This window comes from Thunnus maccoyii, chromosome 7 (genome assembly GCF_910596095.1).
Source record: "Thunnus maccoyii chromosome 7, fThuMac1.1, whole genome shotgun sequence".
NCBI classification, from domain to species: Eukaryota; Metazoa; Chordata; class Actinopteri; order Scombriformes; family Scombridae; genus Thunnus; species Thunnus maccoyii.
Genome location: NC_056539.1, coordinates 29,767,435 through 29,790,580, shown reverse-complemented (window position 1 = coordinate 29,790,580; position 23,146 = coordinate 29,767,435). Strand labels below are relative to the sequence as shown.

The window sequence follows — 23,146 nt, the reverse complement described above, 5'->3', positions numbered from 1 at the left end:
TCTTGTAGGCTTTGTCCTATTGATATTATTCTCAAACACATTGTGCAATAGGAACAAGCTGACACATGCACATGCAGAGTTCATCCTCATACAAAAGGCTTATATTTTCCAGGATCGGGATATTCTTAAAAAGCTTCATGTCTCATTTAGTGTACTTTGATGCAGATTTGGTTTCCAGTTTGGATCCAGAAACTTTTCTATTATTCAAATAACAAAGAACAAATCTAAGTGCTTTTTCTAGTTCATCATATTTGCCGGTTTTGTATCAGCTCTATATCCCTCTTGTCTCTTAGCTGTACTTGACAGAAATTCTGTATTTTCAAACAATATATAGTATTTATGACTTGTCTGGAGTATTTGTCACAACACAAAGACGTCAGCTCAGAGTGTAACTTCAGAGCAGACCTAGACCTGCAACAGTGCAAAAACCAACCACTTGATGATCAGAATGATCATTTTAGATCTTCATAAAATATCATTAACAGAGAAAATATTGTCCAATGTGTACTGTAGGTTCACACATAGATGCAGCTTGTCAGGAAAAGCCTGTTAAACCACAGAAATTATACTCTCTCTCCCTCTTTATATATATAGATATGTATATACACACTGCATGTGTGTATTCATGTATATGTAATAATAATAAAACTGTTATCACCTAGTCTACATGCTGGAAATGATATTTTGATTTGTGTTATTTTGGTGCACCGCAGACACTGTCGCCAAATTAATAGCACAGCCGCTCGTCTGAAGATGATGCGTTGTTTGGAAAATCTATCTGCTGCATGTCACGTAACCAAGTGTCCTTTTTAAAAGATTAATTTCATGACGTTTTGAGTTTATTTCACAACAGACAGTAGTGACGGGAAACAACGAGAGACAGAGAGAGAGGATTTGGATTCAACCTCCGGGATGCTGCAGTTACAGTGACATGTGCCCGAGACTGGTGGTCCACTAGGGTGCCTCTAAACAAGTGTCTTGAGTCAACTGAGAATGTTTGATAGGGTTGTAACACAAAAATGATCGCCTTCGTCTTGGTCAATAGAAAAAGACACATGATGGGTATTTGTGGTATCATTTATTAATTTTTTTTTTACAACCAAGCACAGATGACACATAAACATAGAAACCTTTCATGTTTGCCTGGCTTGATTGTACAGAATTAAACAATGTTAAAATCTTTACTGTTGAAATTGATATGACCATATTGTCATGTTTTTTATTGTTGTCTCTGATGATTGTAAGAAGGAGGTTAGTGGTTTTATTATTTTCTGATATATTACCAATTCCTACTGATGTTCGTGTAAGAGTGTTTTTATGTACTTTGTTGGACGGGAAGCAGGTTGAGGTACGTCACTACTAATGTGTTTGGATCAGATGTTATGTGAGTGTGAAAATGTGAAATGTTAAATGGAGTTTTCCTGTCTTCGTTACACTTCAATTTGGAGTTCAGTTCCATGTTCGTGGGCCATCTTACGCAGCTGATTTGAACTCGGGGTCCTCAGCGAAGAGTTTGTCCACCAGGGTGCTGCCCTCCGCTGCGGCCTTGGGGGGGCACTCGGCCGAGACTGAGCTGGGGAAGGGCAGAACGGTGGGTTCGTGCTCTCCGGGGATCTGGGGGTCGGGCTTGAGGGGCAGGGTGACTGCTACCCCCTGGCCACCTGCGGGTGTGTCAGGGAAGGAAGGCAGGGTGGTGGGCTGGCCCAAGGCGGGCAGCACCCTCACAGTGCCCTCTGGGTGGTCGTGGGCTGAGGTCTCATGCTCGTGCTCATGGTGATGGTGGTGGTGCTCATGCTCGTGCAAGTGAGCGTGCTTGTGGTCGTGGTCCAGAGCGAGCTCGTGGTCGTGCTCGTGGGTGTGCACGCCATCTGCGTGCTTGTAGTCGTGGTGATGGTTGGGTGAGTCGCCGCTGTGGTCGTGTGCCTTGGCGTGGTGAGCGTGCACGTGGTCGTGGCCGTGCCCGTGGTCGTGGGAGTGGTCATGAGCGTGCTTGTGGGGGCTGCCTGCGTCGTGGTCGTGAGAGTGGTGGTGGTCGCTGCCCTCAGCGTGCTTGTGGGTTTGATCGTGATGAGAGTGGCTCTTGGTGTGGTCGTGGACATGGTCGTGTGTGTGTGTTGCGTCGGCGGCGTGTGCGCCATCGTGGTCGTGGGTGTGTGACTCTGTGTCGCTGTGGCTGTGGTCAGTCTCTCCACCCAGAAGGTGAAGTTTCTTCTCTCTCTCAGCAGCCTGAAGAACACAAAGATAAAATCAGTGACTGCTAAGAAGTGTGTAACTTCTACTATGGTCCATGGTTATTATTATAACATACATTTATGACATATTATCAACTGCATAAGAAGAATGTGGAGCTTTTTTAAAAATCTTTTGGGTCCAAGTCAAGTCTTACAGGACAAATCTGGTTTATTTACAACTGGAACCTTATTTCTGTAATTTTAGTTTGGTATGGTTATGGACTAAAAAGAAGTCCAACGTGCAAGAAACACAGTCAGATGACCATACAAGTCTCAAACAAACCCCCATCTTAAAGTTTCTTACCCTGTTGGAAGTCACTTTAGCAATGCTGCCATGTTCCGAGATATATTGGCAATAATTTGTCGTCATAATTGATATAAATGACGTTCAAAACTACAAAAAGATCCAAGTTATAATAAAGAATTATTCTTTAGTGTAAAATCCTTAAAGAAAAGTATGAGTCAAATCAAATCAGCATTTTACAAGATCAAAACGTGAGACTTTCATTTTAGAATATATCTTTATCCAAATCAAAAGTCAAATCTTCAGTGATGGAGTCAAGTCTTGTTTTTGTTACCAATTCTTAGGTCTACATCTCTGGAAAAATAACATTTAATTATTGCTATAATTTAATTATAGTATCTTTAAAGAAAGAAATCTTTGTGTTTTTTCATTGTCTCTTTAATACTGAAGGACATTCAGAAATATGAAATGAAAGGTTATTTAGTGTTTTTTTCATGGCTTGGTGAGTCTTACCTCAGGCTCATAGAGCTCACAGTCTACACTGATCTGACTATCACCGGCTGGAGACTCGTAGCTGGAGGCCTTACAGAAGCCCTTGTGCTGAGGAGGGAAGCACAAGAAAAAAACAAGTAAGAGACGAGAGAGGGGAGGAATGGTTATGGCCTGTGGCGGAGTTTAAAAGTTAAATTAACTTTATTTTAGAGTAATAGCTTGCTATAATAAACTTGCTCACTGACATCAATCCAAAACATACTGGATCAGAGCTGCGGGCTAAATAGTAATTGTATTATTTTTCTTGAAAGGTTCTGTAAGAGTAAAAGCCAAACATAGTTAGACATGAGTACATAATGAAAAGGATACAGCCTTGAGAAGTAATAAATGTGATGGAGCGAATTACTGAGATATATTAAGGATTACTTTATCTTAAGATCTAAAAACATCCTGGAAATTAAAAATAAACAATCTATTTGATCAATATAAGATGTTGAATGAACTTTTCCATCAAGACTTACAGCGAACTCGCACTCCATGACGGGACACTTATCAGCTGCAGCTGCATCTGTGCTCTTGGTGCAGGTCGTCTCCTGGATGGTGTACTCTACGTGGTAATACGCCGCTACTCCCCACTGGATACACACAAAGAGAAAGAAAACTGTTAACAAAAGGACTAGGCATAACAATATGGCATATGTTCTTTTCAAAGATTGGCTAATAATTGAGCTAGAGATGGAGATGCTTTGTGGAAGAATGATTGAAAGCATAGGTCAGATGTGCAAAGGAGTTTTTCTGGATGGTTTGATGTGTTTATGATGAAATTTGTCATATGTGGAATCCTTAACTGACATGAATCCATACTGAGTACAGAAACTAATTATTTTTTTTGATACTCAAAAGGTTTTAGGGCAAATTATCTCTTTAATTCAGTCATGTTGGACTTTATGTGTAATGGTTATTCCTGGGAAAGTGGGGGCCTGTTTCTTCTTTTGTGTCCGTGGGAGAGAAATAATGCTTATTATATTATTGTATTTATCCAGAATGTATTAACTCCCAAAGGGTTTAGAATATTTTTATTGGATTTTAGGAAAAAAAAGAATTCTGTATCAGCTGCCATATTCTCTGCACTGGCAGTGTGTACAGAATATATAAAATATATAAGATTTAAGAGAGGATACAGTATGTCACATGATATCTCGGTGTGGGTGTAGAGCTTACCCCTGAAGTAGCACGGGTGACATTTAGCACAGCAAAGTAATTGGCCAGCCCGCTTTCCTTGTTGAACTTCTCCAGGGAGCTAGACACGGTCTTCTGAACCTCTTCGTTGTCCAAGGCGATATGAGACGAACAGTCAGGACAAATCTCAGACACTCTGGCTGCAGGAACTGAGCAGAGAGAAAAGAGTTTTTGAACGTATTATTGTAAACATTGTTCCACACTGCACAAAATACCAACTGGATTTTTAGCAAGTTTTGAAATGTGTCATTTCAAGATAAGACTCAAATAAGTCACAATGTTTTTTTTTTTTTACCTGGTCTGACAGCACAGCTGTACTTGTAGAGACGCACCACTCTGTGCACCCTATTCATGTAGATGGCAGCTTTGCACTGTCCATATACCTGCAAAGACAAATACAATGAATAGGCGAATGCAATATTTTAGTGCTCTGCATACAAACAAACAAAAAAAATTGTACAAGCATGTTTAAGGGTATAGTGTATGTGTATGCACGAGTGTGCGCGTATGTGCTGTTCTAACCGGTGTGTCGGAGTCAGGACGAGCCTCACACTCCTTCCAGGCCTTCTTGCTGAGAACGCTACAGTTTGTCTCCACAACATCCATGGTCAGGTAGAAAACCACGCCAGTCTCTCCCTGTAACACACATCACACACATACAGATATGTTCACACGTTATGTATTTATTGAGCAACTAATCATTTAATAGGGAGAAAAAGACTGTAGCAATCACTGATCATGATGTTTTCAGATAGAAAGCACTGCGAGGTGCCAATGTAACCATGACAACGGTTGCCCTTCCAATAATCCTTCGTATCTCCTGATCTTTCACGTTATTAGATTAGTGATTACACTCATAATTAAGTTGGAATTAAATTTTATCCTGAAACCAAATTCACATATTAATTAATCCTTATTATCTTTTTATCGTGGACAAGAGAACAAGAGGTGAGCAGACTATGGGATGTTAAATCCGTATTTATAATCCCCCCCCCCAAAAGACCACCTTTAGTGGCTTTCTATTAATCATCTCCAATGAGTTATTCTTGTGTTGTTTTACGTTACACGGTTACACAGTCCTTCCTAAAGCTGGAAAAAACCTTTTTACTGTGTAAACTTTTTGCTGTAATATCAAACAAACCCTAGAAACTCACAGTTAAACTGCTGCATTGCATCACTAAATAGGAACTAGTGTGGGTTTCAACAGAGAGTCTATATAGTCCATCAAGATCCTAAAATTCCAGGTTATTTAATCATGACCATTGTATTTTCATCGTTTGGGCCTTAATTTTTACTGGTTTTGATAACATTTTATTTATCATCAGAATTTTAGAAATACATGAACACAGTGGTTCTATAGACACAGAGCATCACATCAGACATTTTTTCATTTTTTCCCATTTGTAAGTGAAAAAAAGGCTGAAAATGACCCTTTAATGTCTATTAGCAGAGCTACTTTATGTTTGAACTTTGTTTGAACCTACTTTTCTTATCGCGTTGCATTAATAAGCTGTGAATAATTAGATTTGACATTTTGGGTATACTGACCTTTAATTTCACTTTCAAATAACTGAGTTGAGGTATACCTATGTATACTTGTGGCCAAAAGAGGCCACAAGTGGTGATGACGGATTACAAATAAATGCTTAAGTGTAGTTTAACTGTAGCACAAAACTATAAAAGAGTCATTAGTCTGTAACTGACACTGTCATGCCATATACACAGCTACCTTAGCCACCTTAATGCTCTACCCAAGAAGAAAAGACACATAAAACATCAAGAAGACCGAGTGAGGTGGTGTGACTCACGTGTTTTGTCGTGTGGACGTTGGACAGGCGGTGCAGGGCGAAGATGTAGCCCTCATGCCTGTCCTGGTTGATCTTGGTCATAGCCTGGCCTGCTGCACCCAATGCTTGGGCATCCGTACACGACCCCTGCTCCATGCCATCCTGCTCCACCGGTGCACCGTAGACATGCACACACCCCAACGCCAACAGCATCGACAACAGCACGCAGCACTTCATGGTAAAGGCCTGCGATGACTCTCCGTCTGTCTCTCTCAAACACACACACACTCCTTCTCACTCACACACACAGACTGGTATGAGAGATGCACAGAGAGGAATAGGATGACCTTTTATATCCTGCTACTGTTTACTGTAAGCCCACCCACCCCCACATACACAGACTCACAAAATCACCCCCCCCCCCTTCCTGTCACCTCAGGTAAATATAACCATTGACCCCCACCCACTCCCAAAACACACCGTCTTATCTAGGAATTTTGCATCTGTTGATCTGTCTGCCAACCAATCAGCTACTGTGCAGACTTGCACAATGGAGCTTATCAGTCAAGAGATAATCAGCCCTGCAGTCATACTTTTCTCCCAGATCAATAGGGACAGTCAGTGAGCTGGAACTCACTTGATCCACTCCTGGTGCTGAATTTAGTTTAATCCAAGACAAAGGTTTAATCCTTGTACAGGGAACCAGTATATTATAATACAGTAGTCATTATCTAAAAGTTGAAGAATGATACAAAATGATCAAACTCAGTGATTGAGTCAATTCAAACAGACTGCTCATTCTGCAATCAGTTACCATGTGACTATCAGCCATTGTTACCATTAAATGCTTTGTCACCTTCAGGCCAAATATGCCTTGATTATATCACAGTAAATCATGAAATGTTATAGTGCTGTAGTGACCTCAGACTATCCGCTGATTGGTGCATTTCTGTAGTCGTTGTAGACATGACATGGAATTCTAATTTTGAGCTTTCAGCTAGATACATAGACTTAAAAGCTACATTTTCTATATTTTCTTATTGTACACAAATCTCATGTGCAGAGCCAAACCAACAATGAATAGATCCAAGTATTGTGTGTGTATCCAAAGCCTGATATATCATATTCCTCTGTGCCGTAGACCTCCGTTGTTGTCCAAAAACTTTTTAAAACATGTCCATGAGCCACACTGTTGCCACTGGGTGATATGCTCCTTTGCCTCGAAGGCAATGGCTGCTGTAGTTTGTTTAGAAACGGCTCCAAAGACTAATACCCACATTTTCAGTCTCAGGAGAGAAGTTTCTTGTAAGATAGACGCCACTGACTGTGAAATATGGTTCTGTTTACAGAGCTTTGCTAGCTTGTTGAGCTACATATCACAACCTCTTGACTCTATACTGAAGTTCTTTGAGAAATTTACAACGTAGCACAAAGTCAAGAGGTTGTGATTTGTAGAATAACAAGCTAGTGAAGTAGTGTAAATGGAAATACACGCGCAGTGGCGTCTGCCTTACACAGAACTACTCTCTGGAGACTAAAAACATGATCACTGTTAGTCTTTGGAGCTGTTTCTAAACAAACTGACAAAATAACTACTCTTTTCGGGGTGAAGGAACATGTCACCCAGTGCAGCGTTGTGGCTCATGATGTGTTTTTAATAGTTTTTGGACAACACAGAGGTCCACGGCACAGAGGAATAAAGTATATCAGGCTTTTGATACACACACAATACTTGTAAGTAGGATCTACTCAATGTTAGTTTGGCACTGCAAGAAAAATATAGAAAATCAGCAGCCTTATACGCTAACCCACAGCTATAAATCAGCCTTTATTTTAGTCCTAAAGGGATTTTGCTGTTTGTTTCTGATTGTCGCAATCAAAAATGCTTGATTTTGCATTGATTTTTCTCAAAAATTTATTTATTTTTGCGGTAATTGCAAGTTGAGGGAAAAAAATGTGATTTCTTTTCAACTACTACCTAATGAAGAAAGAGTAATCACTTCACTATGATAATAAGCATACTGCACAGCTGGATATATTTTAATTCCCATCTTTTTAAAATTATTTTCTGAACTTGAGGAACCATGATAAGACCACATTTCCCATAAACCCTGTCACTTCCTGTTTTTCCGTTTTTTCCAGTCAGTTGGCGTGGGGTATGTTTTGATGATGAGAGGAGAGGCTGAACAGCCTTGCTAACTGTTAATGAGGAGTTCTTTTTGTTGATAGAGCAAGTCCTTTTTGGAAAGGCTTACTTTGTGCTGTAATGCCTTCAGCAGAACCTCAGTGAATCTGACTCGATTGCACAAAATATCTCAACTCGTGGAGAAATAGCGGGAATTTTGCAAAATGGCAAGCCCCTGCAAATACTGTGATTTTGAGATTGGTTGAATTTGCATTAATTATTATGATTGCAAGATTGCGACTTCTTATCACTGTTTTCAAAGACTTAATGAAGATTACAGTAGCATTTTACACAGTAGATATTTCTACATAATATTCTAGACTCAGCATCACATCAGATGGTTTTCAGAAAGACTGTTTCAATCCAACTATCAAAATACCCCATTTTTAAGTGAAGAAAAAGTGAAAATTATCCATTTGCAAAACTACTTCCTGTGTGCACTTTAACCTACTTTTCATATCTTGTTGCCTGCATGTGCAGTTTTACATAGCAATGAATAATTAGAACGGACATTTTGGGGATGCTGAACTTTAATTTCACTTTCAAATAACTGAGTTTGGTTACACCTATGTAACTTTTGCTGAAAGTGACCACAAGCTAACTTTAACCACACCTTAATCATGCTTCAGTAGCCATGTACAGATATTGCAAGAGTAACTCTTAGAAAAATGATATCACTGAATATAAACCAGTGTTTGTAGTATATCAACTATCTGTTCTGCAAGTGAGTTGTTTAAAGCATCATTATCATATCATAAAATTCTTCAGACTGTCTTTAGGAGGCTGCGATGATAAAATGAGTCAGATTTAAGCAGAGGGTATGACCTGAGACAGATAACACTTCAGCACATTCTTAAACTTTGTCCCCAAAACCATTTAGCCTCCTTAAATCTCTGGTCTTCACAGATCAATAGTCGGTTAGGGGATGTTGTTTTTTTTTGCTGTAGGTGCAATAGCAGCGATAGTGAAACATTTGACCTTTGTCATAACAAAATAAACAATCCATGGACTCACCAGGGTAAAATCAATACTTCTTGTGCAGTTGCTGTGTTGCAACGTCTATCAGGCACACTTACATAAGACACAGAATTGGTAGAACATGACTGCTCATACTGCACATACCAATTTGATTTAAGCACTGTAAATTGATGGCAAAGCACAGATCCTCCAGCAGGAAAACGTAGGGGTCGTAACGGTATGTGTGAATGCGTCTAATGCAAATTATATGTTGTGAACATCATATTTCTGCAGCATGAGCTTGATTATAGAGGAATATCACAAACTAAATAAAAACCTGTGTTGTCTTAGCCAATGGTAAAACAAATCTGGTAAAACTTGAAAGTTAAATAAGGTTTCCAGTGATTTTGTGTTGCATAAAGCCACATAAAGTTGGAAGATTTACAACAATCAGATTAAAAAAAAAAAAAAAGAATGGTCAAAATTAAAGCACCAATGGCCAAAATGTCCTAAATGTTTGTCCCTTAGTATGGATCAAGCTCTGAAAACTCTGGATCCTACACTTCTCAAAATACAACTCAATCTCCACATCCATAGTGTGTAAAACAGGCTCTTTGTGGTCTCCAAGCTCAAGCCTGATGACATCACCATGACATCGTCTCGAGTTATTTTCTCAGTTGATAAAAGCTCTTCCAGCCACAGAGGACGTTATCAAACTGTTTTCACAGACTGAGGAGTGCAAACTGTGACTAGTAAAGTGACTTCTATGTGTAAAACAAGAGGTGAAGCAGCTAAAGCAATTTAAAATGACCTTACATGTAAGTGCAGACATTTGTCACTGAAATGCATCACAAAACTCAAAGTGTTGTGTTTGTTATTATTATGATTATTGTTATTATTATTATTGTTATTATTATTATTATTATTATTATTATTATTATTATTATTATATGTTGATTTTATTGATTTGCCAGAGTGTGAAAGGGATGAAAAGGGGTACATTAATAACTTTCAGGGTATTGCCACTGACCATTGCTTGAGCTCAGTGAAAGATGCGAGATGAGGGAATTGTAGGGAACCTGGATCCAAGATCCAACTGAGATTACATTTAGTCCTTTTTGCATAATGTAAACATGTTTTTTTAATTGTTATACTGTTATATCATTGATAATTGTCTACATAGATGGATAAATAACGGTTATTTGTCAAATGAATGCCAAAAAATATAAAATATAGATTTCTCTAAGTATTGTAAATATAGCATGTTAGTCCCCTCTGATAATGCAAACACAGACACAGAGACTCTGAATGGGGCAAGGGTGAAAATGTAAAAGGGGCACCTCTACCCTGCACCAAGTTACATGCAGTGTTAGTTATTTAGTCAATGCTATTTTATACTTCTACTATACTGCATTTGGAGATAAATTGTGTACTTTTTACTCCAATGCATCTATTTGGCAGATTAAGATTCTGAAAATGATTATATATCATTATGAGTGTCATTTTGGGTCACACTCATAGTGAGGGTGACATAACCTGGTCAAATAGGTTTTAAAAAGGGAAAATAGCACATTGGCCCTGCAGAGTAAAAAAAGGCAGGGGGAATTGGAAGTGATACCTTTATTTATTTTTCCAGATAAATAACAAAGAAAGAATAAAGTTGAACTCAGAAAATTTACTGCTTGGTCTGTGACTGTCTCATTAGTTGTGCATAGAATTTTTTATTTATTTATTTAGTGGGACCATGTACAGGGTTAAACCTAAATGAAATAAACATAAATGTTTACCATTTGATGTACTGTACCAGAGTTAGCTTATGGTTCATTTTCATCTGCAGTCCCTTCAGCAGGTCACAATTAAAACATATAACATCATAATAACAAACATTACAAAGCAAAAAAAACACACAGGACACATAATACAAAGCACAAAGCTGCACACAATAGCACATCACATGCACCCACAATGAATGGCAATGAATAGAGTAAACAGATGAATGACAGTGCATACATGTGATCATGACAAACTATGTCAAGTACAGTACCTACTGTTGACATGAGATTGAAAATTAGCCAAATGTTCCTTTCAGTTCCTAGAAATACTGTATCAGTTCTCATGAATTTATTTGTGTCTGACTTATATCAGACACAAGGTGGTGCTACTGTGTTATACAAGGCCAGACCAACGACTGACACCTGGTTTCACACATATGGAGGTAATGAATATGTTGTTTAAACAAGTCCGAGGTACAAGTTGGAAGTTGAGGAGGTCCTTTTGGTTTAAAATGAATCCATCCTGAATTAGTAAATAGATATTTTTTAAGCTCAGAGAGAAAGAGTATAGGATAACATAATGGATAATCCATCTAATACTGCAATTATGTACACTGAAAGTCACAATCTCAAGAGAGAAACAGTACATATACACATACAGACAAAACTATTGCATCATCACCAAATATAACACTGTTCCTCTGCATTTATATCATCAATCACATATAAGGTCATCACCTAACACATCAGAATATCTGCAGCAGAATTGAGACAGTTTTCTGACGTCAACTGGGAGTTGATTTATCAACAGTGATTCATTTTAGAGGTTCTGTAACCAGTTCAGGAGACAGACTGAGGTGAGGGGAAGATGAGGAATGACTGTGGCTTTTACCTCGAGGGTCGTGACTGAGGAAGAGTTTATTTCTTCCGAGTCTCAGGTCTCGCTGCTCTAGGGGGAGATTGTAAAAAACCACCACAGTGTACCTCAAAAACCTGGACAGTTTTCGATTTCTCTTCTTTTTGTTGTTTTATGGTGCTGGGCTTTTGTGGACAACTGATCGGATTTCGTTAAAAGTTTTTTTAAAGAAAGAGAGAAATACAAGAAGAGAGAGGCTACATGAGAAAACAGTGTATTAATATTTTTGGACTGATTTGGAGCTGCCTACCAGCACAAATACATGGGTTGCTGTTTTCAATTACCTAAAAGAGAGAGAAGAATACACAAACATTTCAACTCTGGTCTGGCATCATTGCTTTTCTCAGCACAGTTTGGTTTTACACAATAAGTGTTTTGAACTCAAAATCCCATTGCTCTAACATATGTATTCTTGTTTTCTTGTAAATGAAGATGTGACTTGGATTACGGAGGTTGTTTCTGTACTCAGAAGTAATATTTTAGGACTTTTAAGACACATTATAGCTTCTCAAATGAATCTATTCCTGTTTGCCACCTTCTCCCAATTAAAAAAAACTATAAATATTTTATGTAAGCTTCACTTTTCCCTAAGCAAATAATTATTTGTGATATAATAAATCAAGGCAAACAAGTATTACGAACACAAATATGTTACATAAAACAATATTGCGTTATTTTTCTACAAAAAGGTGATAATATACTTAGTATTCTAGTTAACTGACAGCAGGTTAATACCACCACCACCACTAATATGTAAGTGATAAAGGATGATGAGGTGCTGTTAAAAGACAATAATGACAAAGGTAGAGGTAAAGAACAAGCAAGCACACTTTTTCATCACATTTATGTTATATTATGCTATGGTGATTGCTATGGCAATGGTTTTGCTATGGTTACAGTAATAGCGTTGATGGAAACAGTGCTTGTTACTGGACAGTACACCTGCAGCCAATTGGCACAGAAAGGTGGAAAAATGCTATTTTCAAAATAAAATGATGGTATTGTGGGGTTTAGGTGGGTTTATTCTTGAAAAACTGAGATGTACATTAGATCATAGTTACTGATGTTTCCCATCGCTGCTCTGTGCCGACCCTCTGGGATCAAGTGTTCACTGTGCTGGTGGGCCATGTTCTCCCTCAAGGAGATGCAGCGCAGTTCACTATGTGCTCTATACGATATGTCAAAACCAGCTATGACACACACAAACATCTGTACTGGTGAGGAATGTATTCCCTTGCCCTTATAGCCTTTAACCAGTACAACCGCATGCTTAACCCCAACCTTTACCCTACTTTAACTTAAATCTACTTCAACCAAGCCGAAACCCTCAAACAGCTCATGTGAGGAAGTGACGACAGGCCATAATGTCTTCACTTGACAAAATATATTTAATAAAAACAAACAGACCCTTTTCACTGTAGGCATTTTGACTTGTCATAGCATGTTTAAGAAAACACAGGTGGAACTAATAACATTAATATTGGCTCAGTGACACAACAGTAAGTGTGCCATTCCAGTAAGCTAGTATGCACAATAGCAGGGCCCCGAAACCATTGAACCTATTATAATTGGAATGCAGTTAATATTAATGCTATTAATTGCATCTGTGCTTTTTTCTGCTATGATGTGTTAAAATCCTATGATTAAAATCCATCTGAAATTACATTTAATCATCTCTCTTTGCTGTCAAAAATGATTTTGTATTATTAGAATAAAGAGAAAAGGTCTTTGGGGAAGTATCAGAAATGCTCCTTTTTGTCTCAGCTGGTTGGATGGGACATGTTGAAGGCTTGTTTGATTGACATTAGCCATATAGTAAACAAACAGGGATAACAGCTAACAGGGATTTTGAAGAGCAACGACCATACCAGCATCTAATGAATCCAAAGTGACATTTTCAGGTTTACATGCTGTTTAATGTGCTACAGCTGAGCAGGTAGTAAGCTGGCCTGCTGACTGTTGTTAGTGGTGCACATGTTTGTTTGGCTCATTCAATAAGCTAAGGTGCAGGACAGGATGTGTATTTGTATTTGTACGTTAGATAAGAGGGAGACTTAAGCGGGAAAGCTAATGTGGGTCTTTTGTTGTGTAGCAGGATGCAATCAGGCTCAGTGTGACCGGCCGCTCTGTCTATGATCGAACGCCACATTTTCGCTTTATGCAAAGATTTGATTTGCTGTATCTAAATAAGAACTCCAGCTATGTAAGCAGATGATGGAACTGTTTTTTTTAAAAAATTTAATTCATATAAAACTAGGGAACGCCATCGTGAAACCAAATAATTTAAATAATAATAAATTTCTGCCTTTTTGGTTTTTGATTTTTCTCAGGTTTTTCCACAAAGGAGAACACAGAAAAAATAAATGATTTACAGAGGAGATATGTGCACTGCAGTAGACAAACGAGGCAGTTTAATTTCAATTGGACTTTAAATGGCCCATTTGTCTGCACAGATTGATGTGCAAGAGCAAACATTCATACACAAACAAATCTCCTGTGGGTGTTACATAATAGGTTTTCCTCATTGTTTTGATAAAAATGTAAATTGTGTGTGACAAATGAAACATAAAATATAGAGACACATAATACAGTAGACTATTCAACAATGTCATGCTTATATCTTCCATCAGCTTTCAGTGACACCAGAAGTACAACATGCATGATAGTGTCCAGGTGGGAGACTGACTAAATACCTTTACTCAAGTATTTTACACAAACACGACACAGGCACTAGTACTTGACTTGAGTATTTCCAGTTTTTAGCTTTTCAGTTTGGTTTTACTGCATGGTGCAGTCTCATTAACTCAATTTTCAGTAGCAGCCAACAGCTGTTTAAGACCAACACTTATTAGTTAAAGAGCCTGATATTTTTCACTTAAAATATCTTTTTTACTTGAGTATACCACTAGTGTACTACTAATATTGTTTACTTTTGGTGAAATACATTTGTAAATACAGGACTTTCACTTGGTATAAAGTAGTTTTTCAATTGTTGCATTGATATTTTTAATAAAGAATGGATTTGAGTTCTTCTTCTACCACTGAAAATTTAACCCACAAGAAACTGTGCAGCAACAGGTTTCCGTCATGTGATTCTTTTTTTAAAGGATGTTACTGTTACACCACCAGTCTGATTTTAAATGAACCTTGTAAGGAGAAAACAGTACATCTTGTTATTGACTGCAGACAACGCCCAAATAATTAATGCGGGATGGCAAAATGTAGTAGTTGACTAAGAACATAGAAACCAGTTTTTCCATCCTTAAATCACATAATTGAGTGGATTGATTGAATTGAAATACATTTTGACACTGGAATGCTAGTCATTTTTGTCAATGTGTGTGTAACAACTACACATAGATGTTCAACGATGCATTTTCTGCAGCACAGACTCAGGATCCAAACTCTAATAATAGTAAAAATAATACATTTTATTTATAGAGTGCTTTTCAAGGTCCTCAAAGATGCTTTACATAAGCTAACACTGAATAAACAGAATATAAACTACTTTAGAAATTTATTGTGAGCTTAATTTGGACATTTTGAGTGATGCTGAACAAAATAAAACTATACAAAAGACATTTTGTGTTCAGTTACAAATTTTTTAAATCACGTCAAAAGTGTTTTTCCTCTCAATCCCAAAGGAATTCTACACTTGTCTAAAAATGCTCCTTAAGTGGGAGGTTGAACACCAGTTTAGAGGAAAAATGGCCTGAAATAGCATTTTTCATGACAAAGAGAGACAACATCACTGACTACAGCCTAATGCTCCAAATTACACGCCTCATGGCTGTCGAGGACTTGGTAAGACTATTTTATTGGCAGTAAATGGACGGACAAGACGCGCACACACGTGCAGTTTCAGAGTTAAAATCGATCTTTCTAAGTGGGTCAATCCACTAATAATCAGTCCAACAAGTAAATGTAACCCAAATTTGCCTCAAAAGACCCAGATAACCATGCCACTGAGAACATTCAGTGTAGTAAATTTCCAGGCTGCCACATTGCATTGTTATTTCGCCTGCTCTGCCTAAATCATCACAGTGATGTTCCGCTTGTAGAGCACAGGTTTGCATTTTCATTACTGGTTAATAGATGGCACTTTGCAAGAAATGATGACTTCTCTTTCCTCGGTTGGGGGACAGACCATAACAGGGACCAAATATGTGATAATTACCACACTTCAAGGCCACAGGGCATCACAAGTGCTTACTTGATTTCATGATATTTACTTCTGATATATTGCATTGGAAAGCAGAAATACAAGGGTTGACAGTTTGTTTACTGATATTAAAAACATGTTGGATACATAATAAACCATATGCGCTTTGACATTAGCACAATAAGTAAAGGTTTCCTTTTTCTCCCTGAATTATGGGGCCCTAAGGTTTTGTAATAACACAGACCATCCACCAGCCTGACAGATGTGGCCTGTGGCTATGACATGGCTGTCTGCTGGTCACATTATAGCATCTGCCAACACTTACTGGATGTTGTGGACCTCTTAAAGTTCATCCCTAGAGGGATCCGTGGTCAGTCTATCCATGACTATAAGAGTCAGTGTTTATTTGACATAACCACAGATGTGATATTCATAGAAAGATGGGCAGTGTGTTGATGTCTATATATACTGTATTATACAGCAGTGAATGCTTTACGGACCATTAAATTGTAATTGTTTGGTCAAGTTTACCAGCTGACGGCTGTCAACAGCAGAGCTTGATTTGTCCAATATAGGAGATAAGAGATACTAACACATTAATGAATCATCATTTCAAATCACCTACACAAATTATTAATGTAGAATGTACAGTATGCATGTGTATGTATGTTATACAAAAACTTGCATGGGATCAGCAGTTATTCTATGAATGCTTTTCTAGGTTTAAATTGGAATTCTTGAGTAATAGTGATATTTCAATAATTGATGAAAGAGTTGTGGTGAATGCACTATTCAGGGACAACAAATTTGAGAGGCGTCAAGCACGCAGGAGCCAATTCTGAGCTGAAGTGAAGATTTTAGGTATAAAGAGTAGGCCCAACAAGTTGTCATTATTAAAAAAAACTGTTTTGTCAAAGGCAGAGGAGGTGTTGGTGTCTTTTATTTGGAGGTAGAGCGGGTCATCCACTAATCAGAAGGTCAGTGATTTGATCCCCGGCTCCTCCTGTCCATATGTCGAAGTGTCCTTGTGCAAGATACTGAATCCTAAATTGTTCCCGGTAGTTGCGCCATCACCCTGCGTGGCACAGTAGCTTGCTACCATCGGTTTGTGAGTGTATGTGTGTGTGTGAACAGATGAGTGAGCATCAGAAACATTGTAAAGCACTTTGGATAAAAGTGCTATCTAAGCAGCCATTTACTTCTAGACATGAAGAGAAAACACTCTGAAGAGCACTTAATCTGCATCCACAACCATACAAACACACAAAAATGCTCATACACACCACGTGCAGGCAATCCCATAGCAAACACACTCACATACACAGCGCCAAGTACATAAACATGACATTGATTCAAGCATGCACACAAACACACACTGACTCAGTGACTCATCCATCATCAAGCCGTCCCCACTTTAGATCAAAGCCATGAATGCGGCCACCCAACAGCGGTCCTGATAGGTATCTGAACCTGCATGCTGTTCCACACGTAGCCCCATCATAGCTCATTATGGCTCGCCATGACCGACTTAATGACAAGGCCTACAAACAGTCTCCGCAGTAACCTCCTTGCTTACTCTACACCAGCACCATCGGCTCTGCGCTATGGATCATTTAGGTGAGGCTGGAAAAGTCTACTTCTTTGTTTGTGTTTGATATGCTAATTGTCTCGGCTGAGGACACATAATGAAAGCTGTCTTTACAATAATTGCTGAGCAACCCTTTATTATTGGAGCCAGGTGGTGTTTAAACTGTCATGCCAGACAAAACTCCTCAAAGTTACCAGCTGTGACACTTTCATAAACCAAATGTTCTAGTCCTGTGTCCTCATATGCGGAGCAGTTGTTGAATCTATGTTGACAAGAAAAATTCTACCTTCACTTAAAGCAATTGCACAACTGCAGCCAGTTCAAGAAAAACTTAAACATTTACTGCTAGCGAACAAGAACAGATGAAACAGAAATAGAAACTGTAGTGCTACAGTTTAAAGAAAACAGCGCCACCTGAAAACAACCAAACTTCATCAGTCAAAAATCCAATGACGTCACACAGAACAATAACTGACAAGTAAGCTGTTGGAAACATAGAAACACTATTACTCATTGCTCATTCGCATATATTTGACCGCTGGACTGTTTTATTCACCCCAAACAGCCAAAATACCAACTGTACATTAGCTGTAAGCTAGCTAGCAACCTCTGACTGAGCTCAGAACGTAATAGAAACTCTCCAGTTCTTTCTGTTATGTCCCTACAGTCTTTCTCCCTTAACCTCTCTTTGTACATTTAAAAAGCAGATTCATAAAGCCCAGGGATACGCACACATTTTTCATTTAAGTCGAAATATTTTCAACTTGTGTGGTTGCGTCAATTTGCACCTCCCAACTTTGTATGTAAATGCACAGGGTCTTACTACTACTACTACTACTTTGAAAAATTAATACAATTACGGGCCCTTATATTAGTATTTTATATTCCCAATATGCTAAGTCCAACATATTGTGGCAATGCAGTGCAGGCTAGGTTATTAATTGCAGACAAGGCTAAAATTAGTAGTTAGCAGAAATTAGCATAACAGGCGATACCAGTTTTAGTTTGTATCACAGTCATTTTGAAAAAGAGATTGTAATTAGGCTACTGTTCTGGTTACATTTTTGTGTTTGAGTGAGTAAATGCAACTAACTTACAGTATAACTTATACAGTACACTCAGTTTCTCTACCTTTTGATTTCATACACCTGTACAATATAATCTAACTTTTTTATTTGACTTTATTCATTTCTAAAATTTTGCTCCCCTCTTGTATCTAAATGATTGTCGTGCAGATGCACTTAATTTAGTTAGTGTAGCTGCAGTAGTGGGAGTGAACGTTTTATGTACCTGTTTTTAGAGCTGAAATGATTAGTCGATTAATTTATTACTCGATTGAAAGAAAAATAATTGCCAACAATTTTAATGATTAGACATCTGCTGAAAATGTGGACAAAAAATAGTGCTCAAGGATTAATCAATTAGAAGATTGACAGACAATCAGTAACTATTTTGATAACCAAATAATCATATTTTAAGGAAAAATGACAGAACTTGCTGGTTGCAGCTTCTCAAAGGATGATTTTAAACCTTTTTGTATCATACATGACAATAAACTGAATATATCTGGATTTGGAAAATGTGACATTTGAAGACATCACATTAAATATAACCAACCCCAAGTATTTTCTGACATTGTGTTGTGTTCATTACTTGTCTGTGCTTGTTTCACTGGACAAAACGTCAGTTAATGCAGGTTTAATGTTTTGTGCCACTGTGCTCAGAGGTATCAGTTGGGTTAAAATGAAAAAAAGGGCTGTTTAATTTCATTAAATGAGACTTCCAGGGTGTCACTAGACATGCTGTCAGCTCAGAGGCAGTGAAGCCTGTCAGTCACTCCAGATATTCGGGTAGTGGTCGATGTGAGTGGCTGAACAACCAACCACACCGGGCGGTGGCAGAAGAGGCTGCACCAAAATCCAGTCCAGCTGACTTTGCTGCACTCAGCATCTGTGCACAGAAACAGAAACGAGCCATTTGTTTCCAATACAAGTAGTTTTGCTCTTAGATAGCGTTAAGACAAGACTTCCAACATTTAGAATCGGTCATGCTGTTGTCCTGCGTTGCAAACCGACGCTTGAAAACAAACAATATTGAACTGTTTCCCAGATTAACTGAAATGCACTTGTAATGCCAGCACTGAGATAAACTTGTTGCTCTATCTTTCAGTAACTCCTCTCCTTATCGGTGAAACATGACCGTATTGTATAACTTGGAGCTGTGATGGTTAGCTTAGCATGCCTATAGGTAGTAGCAGCTGCTAATAGCTAAAACTACCCATATTTATCACATCACATAAACAACTCACTTTCAGACAAACTCGACAACAATCGCAATCGCAAGCACCACGAGCTTCAACATTGCTGAAGCAACGGTGCAAAACACAACATTAGATATCTTTTATGTTATTATAGTGTAAAAATATTTTTGGTGCATTATGGAACTGTGGCAGGCGGCCACAGTCTAGGTAATTAATGGGAAACATTGAAGTAGATCAGTGGATAATGAAAAAATGAAAAAAATGAAAAAAATTGGGAGTTGCAGCCCAACTTGTTTTACACCAAGCCAGAACTTTTTATCTGACCATGACAGCTCTTTTCCTCTCTCATGCACACACATCCTCTGTTTCTCATCTTAAGAGGTTAAAGGTGTGGAATGGGAGGATGTATTGACCATGTTGTCATGGTAGAGGTGTCAAAATAGGGGTGAGGAAGTGCATCCTGTTCTGCTGCACCTACCTGGTGACTCATAAATGATCTTACCATCGAATCACTAATTTCACTTCAGGTTAAGGGTACATGTACTCTGGCCATGTGGACTGTAATATACCAGTTTGAAGTATCCTCATCTTATTCAGCTTTAGCTTATTCTAAATGGAAAACAGTAAACAAGCCAATCAAAACGAAATAATGATGTCAGGCTGGGATTGGAGCTGTCCTCCTTTAATTTCCACATCCTGCACACTTGACAGATTTACCTGTCATGTTGAGTGTCTCTCCAGATAACAGATGCAGCTCTTGACCACATGGGAGATGCAATTATCCTTCACTAACTGTCCTCTACCCACCTGATGGGAATGAAGTAAATGGCTTATGCTTGCTCTGCTGTCCCTTCTCTGAGGAGCTGTGGGATCAGTGGGCATGAGGAGAGGTATGAGTGGGATAATTTATTGAAAATAAGCCATTTCACCAAGGCTGTTCCCTGTCACTCGGTGTGGTTTATGAGGGTCCATACTCAGCGCCCCGATGCTGCCTTGCCTTCTCTTCACCTTTGAAGGCATTAAAAGAATTATGAATGTTACATGCTTGGCTCTCCAATGGGACTGATGCTCAAAGCGTCTTATTGCGCCGCAGTCGGGTTGGAGTCGATGAACGGCTGGAGCAGTTGTTATGAAAGTGCAGTGATTACGGGTAAGAAGCGTGCGACACATGATGTTGCCATGGTAATGACTGAATCTTATAAGTAATTATCTTCTTCTGATTCATTTCATATTATTGTTATGAAAGAAAATAAATTTGAAAAAAAAAATGTATATCAGCTTTGCAACAATGTACATGCAGCTGCAAATATTTGTTTAACACATATGATGGTGATGATGATTATATCAAACTGAATTATATGCAATTTCATAATAAAAGCAAAAAGTCATGTTAACGATGGGTGAGCATTTCCATCATAGTTAACAAATTTCAAATTCCTATGTGGGGGAAGTGGTCTTCACAATCATTACCATCATCATTTTTTAAATTATCATTATCATCATCATCATCATGGGGAAAATGATAAAGGGGGGATATAATTGCCGTTTTAATAACGTAAAATAAAGGGAACAATCTATTTGCCACAGCTGAAGCTCTGACATTCCTTGAAACCTACCTCATATCAAAATGACAGTTAAATCACACACAATAAAATGTTTTAGAGAACAAAAATAAACGTTACTCAAGGCACTATAATAAATTCAGTCTAATGATGATAAAACTAGGTAATTCGTGTGTCTACATGCCAAAGGATCCTAATTGACTTTCCACTGGCATTGTTTCTGTGGTATCAGCAAGTAATTTTAACACATTATGTGCCACAACCACAGAAAATGGTGTTAAGTAGTCGTTAGTCGTTTCATGTATTTCTATGAGACCAGGTTGCCTTCGCTAACTGTCCCCTACCTACCTGAATGGATTGGGAATGGAGATGGGAATGGGAATGGGAACGAGGTAGACGGCTTATGGATGCTCTGCTGTCCCTCCTCTGAGGAGCTGTGGGATCAGTGGGGATGAGGAGAGGCATGAGTGGAATAAGTTATTGAAACTATGCCACTTTACCAAGGCTGTCCCGTCACTCGGTGTGGTTTATGATGGTCTATCTTCAGTGCCCTGATGCTGCCTCTTCACCTTTGTGAAATCATTAAAAGAATTGTGAACGTGACATGCCTCACACCCGCATGCATTAAACACTGTTTTTTAATCTCCCATGATTGCTTTCCTAATAACCCTTCGCCCAAAATAACTTGAAAGGCTGCTAATCTCGTTCACTCTTGTTTGGGTCAAAACAAGAGTCATGAGATCAGCTGTAATGTTTTGCTATGGAAACAGAAGTTGCACAAAACCACACAAAATGGAAGAGAAGGATTTCTGTTCTGAATCTGTATAGACACCGTCAACACCGGACGCTAATTCCCATTACGTGACTTACAGACAAGGGTATTCTGAGGTAACTTGGTGGGTACAACAATTTAACAGTTGGTGATTGATGGTTAGGAATAATAGAGATGCATGTTAAATATAGAAGGGGAAATGAGGAGTGAAATTAGTTTTGGTGGCTAACACCGTTGCCTCAGTTACCTTCTTTCATACTGAGCGAGCATCATGAAATCCTCTTGCAGTCAGACTGCAGCTGCCAACTGTGGTTTCTTTAAAGGGGACATATCATGCTTTTTGTGATTTTCTGTTAATTGTATACTGTTATGATGTTGGATGTCTGTTAAACATGGTCAATGGTCCAAAACTTAAGGTGAATATATATAAAAAGTCTCCCTGACAGTCAAAAACCAGGGCTTCAGCCTGCTCTGAATGCTTCGTTTGCATCTATTTCCTCCTCGTGATGACATCAGATTGCTCATGCATGCCCACCAATGGCTGTCCGTTTAGTAGCCTTGTTGCTAAGGTTGTTGCTGAAGTTATTCGCTTCGTCCACTCACAAATTTCAGATCGGATTCAGGCTTGAACATGTATTGGAGAAGTTTCCATTCTGAGTAAAGAACAAGAAAAAGAAGCAAAATCCTATTACTACTGTTTGTTAAACTAGCCTCCCGAGCCAAAGCTAACCAATCAGAACACAGTGGGCTAATCGGCCTTAAAGAGACAGGAGCTACAACAGCCTGTTTCAGACAGATGCTGAACTGAGGCGCTGCATACAGGGCCAGTAAAAGATAAATAATGAGATTTTTGAATTGTAAATCATGCACAGATATTCCACTACAGCCCCAGAATATAAATATAGAACTATGTAAAATGTGCATGATATGTCCCCTTTAACAATTAAGACAACCTTTGCCTAACCTGAGTTTAACTATC

General features: G+C 38.5%; 1 protein-coding gene across 1 annotated transcript; it reads right to left on the bottom strand.

Annotated features, from left to right (window-relative positions):
- Window positions 1-1,121: 1,121 nt before the first annotated feature.
- Window positions 1,122-22,495, bottom strand: LOC121900813 (histidine-rich glycoprotein-like). The gene is made up of 9 exons (XM_042417355.1): window positions 22,415-22,495; window positions 21,744-21,829; window positions 6,015-6,304; window positions 4,729-4,842; window positions 4,502-4,589; window positions 4,189-4,355; window positions 3,489-3,602; window positions 2,989-3,075; window positions 1,122-2,226 (listed from the first exon to the last, which is right to left on the bottom strand). Exons 3-9 carry the CDS (start codon window positions 6,228-6,230, stop codon window positions 1,474-1,476), a joined length of 1,539 nt encoding a protein of 512 aa, XP_042273289.1. The 5' UTR covers window positions 6,231-6,304; window positions 21,744-21,829; window positions 22,415-22,495; the 3' UTR covers window positions 1,122-1,473.
- Between the last annotated feature and the right edge of the window lie 651 nt (window positions 22,496-23,146).